Source organism: Barbus barbus (genome assembly GCF_936440315.1).
Source record: "Barbus barbus genome assembly, chromosome: 3".
In the NCBI taxonomy this organism is placed as follows: domain Eukaryota; kingdom Metazoa; phylum Chordata; class Actinopteri; order Cypriniformes; family Cyprinidae; genus Barbus; species Barbus barbus.
This window is the reverse complement of record NC_136731.1, coordinates 36,561,711-36,564,429: the sequence shown is the minus strand read 5'-3', so window position 1 is coordinate 36,564,429 and position 2,719 is coordinate 36,561,711. Positions and strand designations below refer to the sequence as shown.

General features: G+C 44.9%; 1 protein-coding gene across 1 annotated transcript; it reads left to right on the top strand.

The window, feature by feature from the left end:
* On the top strand, positions 1 to 2,719 carry LOC306849459 (heat shock 70 kDa protein-like). The gene is made up of 2 exons (XM_079384496.1): positions 1 to 132; positions 509 to 2,719. Exon 2 carries the CDS (start codon positions 532 to 534, stop codon positions 2,461 to 2,463), a length of 1,932 nt encoding a protein of 643 aa, XP_079240622.1. The 5' UTR covers positions 1 to 132; positions 509 to 531; the 3' UTR covers positions 2,464 to 2,719.

Genomic DNA, 2,719 nt, shown 5'->3' with positions numbered 1-2,719 from the left:
ATAAACCACGGCGGACTCCATCACTTCGCTGTATACTTTAGGAGAGATCTGAATTACTGCAGGAAGAGAGATATAACGAAGTGAACTGTCCAAGCAAGGAGCCACAGTTACGCCTGACAGAATTCATACAAAGTAAGTTGAAAGATAATTAATACTACCACTGTTCGTTTAATTCTATTGGAATTTCAATACTTATGCCACAAACTTGAAACGCTTACAGTAATGATGTTTTATCCAATACGCATCTGTTTCACGATTAAGTGTCAATATACATATGAGAAGAAGAGCCACCTAATGAATCACTAATTAGGAATATATTTAGGCGTTGTATGTGCTTGCTATTATTATTAAATAATATAATTCTTAATATAGTGTGAATATGCAAAAACAGATATTCACAGAAACAATTATCTAAAGTTTAACTGCAAAAAAAAACATTAATTTAATGGTGAAAATTATTGATTTTTCATTGCAGTGATTTTGTTTTTCTATTGCTTGTTGAATACAGGTAGACATACAAAGAAATCAAACATGTCGTCAGCAAAAGGAGTTGCTATTGGGATTGACCTGGGCACCACCTACTCCTGTGTGGGGGTGTTTCAGCATGGAAAAGTGGAGATCATCGCCAATGACCAGGGAAACAGAACAACACCCAGCTATGTTGCCTTCACGGACACTGAGAGGCTCATTGGAGACGCAGCTAAAAACCAGGTGGCCATGAACCCCAACAACACCGTGTTTGACGCCAAGAGGCTGATCGGCAGAAAATTTGATGACCCAGTTGTGCAGTCTGACATGAAGCACTGGTCTTTCCAAGTCGTTAGTGATGGAGGAAAGCCAAAAGTTCAAGTTGAATACAAAGGAGAAAACAAGACATTTAACCCTGAAGAGATTTCCTCTATGGTCCTGGTGAAGATGAAGGAGATTGCTGAGGCTTATCTGGGGCAGAAGGTGACAAATGCAGTTATCACAGTTCCTGCCTATTTCAATGACTCCCAGAGGCAAGCGACTAAAGACGCTGGAGTAATCGCTGGACTGAATGTCCTGAGAATCATCAACGAGCCCACAGCTGCTGCCATTGCCTACGGCCTTGACAAAGGCAAAGCTTCAGAGCGCAACGTCCTGATCTTTGACCTGGGCGGAGGCACCTTCGATGTGTCCATCCTGACCATTGAAGACGGCATCTTTGAGGTGAAGGCCACAGCTGGAGACACTCATCTGGGTGGGGAGGACTTTGACAACCGCATGGTGAATCACTTTGTTGAAGAATTCAAGAGGAAGCACAAGAAGGACATCAGTCAGAACAAGAGGGCCCTGAGGAGGCTGCGGACAGCATGTGAACGAGCCAAGAGAACCCTCTCTTCCAGCTCTCAGGCCAGCATTGAGATCGACTCACTGTACGAGGGCATCGACTTCTACACGTCCATCACCAGAGCGCGCTTTGAAGAGATGTGCTCAGACCTCTTCAGAGGAACACTTGAGCCTGTGGAAAAAGCCCTGAGAGATGCCAAGATGGACAAGTCTCAGATTCACGACATTGTGTTGGTTGGAGGATCAACAAGAATCCCAAAGATCCAGAAGCTTCTGCAGGATTTCTTCAACGGCAGAGACTTGAACAAGAGCATCAACCCAGACGAGGCAGTGGCTTATGGTGCTGCGGTTCAAGCCGCCATCCTCATGGGAGACACATCTGGAAACGTCCAGGACCTGCTGCTGCTGGACGTGGCTCCACTGTCCCTGGGTATTGAAACCGCAGGTGGAGTCATGACGGCCCTCATCAAACGCAACACCACCATCCCCACCAAACAGACCCAGACCTTCACCACCTACTCAGACAACCAGCCCGGTGTCCTGATCCAGGTCTATGAGGGAGAGAGGGCCATGACAAAAGACAACAACCTGCTGGGTAAATTTGAGCTGACAGGAATCCCACCTGCTCCACGTGGAGTCCCGCAGATCGAAGTGACCTTTGACATCGATGCCAACGGAATCCTAAATGTGTCCGCGGTGGACAAAAGCACTGGAAAAGAGAACAAGATCACCATCACCAATGACAAGGGCAGACTGAGTAAAGAGGAGATTGAGAGGATGCTGCAGGAAGCAGACAGGTACAAAGCTGAAGATGATCAGCAAAGAGAGAAGATTGCTGCCAAAAACGCCTTGGAGTCTTACGCCTTCAACATGAAGAACAGTGCGGAAGATGAAAACCTGAAAGGAAAGATCAGTGAGGACGACAAGAAGAAAGTTATTGAGAAATGTAACGAGGCTGTCAGCTGGCTAGAAAACAACCAGCTGGCTGATAAGGAGGAGTATGAACATCAGCTGAAGGAGCTGGAGAAAGTCTGCAATCCAGTCATCACTAAACTGTATCAGGGAGGGATGCCAGCTGGAGGCTGTGGAGCTCAGGCACGTGGAGCATCAGGAGCCGGTGCTCAGGGGCCAACTATTGAAGAGGTGGATTAAAATACCTCAGGAATGGTCCAGGGACTGAGAAGAAAAAAGTGTCAAAGAGAAAAGAGTTTTCTATCATTGCACATATCAGTTCACTCCATTCTGCTACTGTTAAACTTGTCATTACCTAGTCAATATGTTTTGACTTCAATGTTTTGAATTTCAAGTTTATTTTTTAAGATGCAATTTTAAATATTTATCATTCATGATTTTTACTGTTACATGTTGAATGTTGCGGTGAAACTGTAAATAAAATTGTTAATATTTT

Excerpts from the sequence above, each read along its gene's own strand:
- LOC306849459 (XM_079384496.1), top strand. The coding sequence starts at position 532 with ATGTCGTCAGCAAAAGGAGTTGCTATTGGGATTGACCTGGGCACCACC.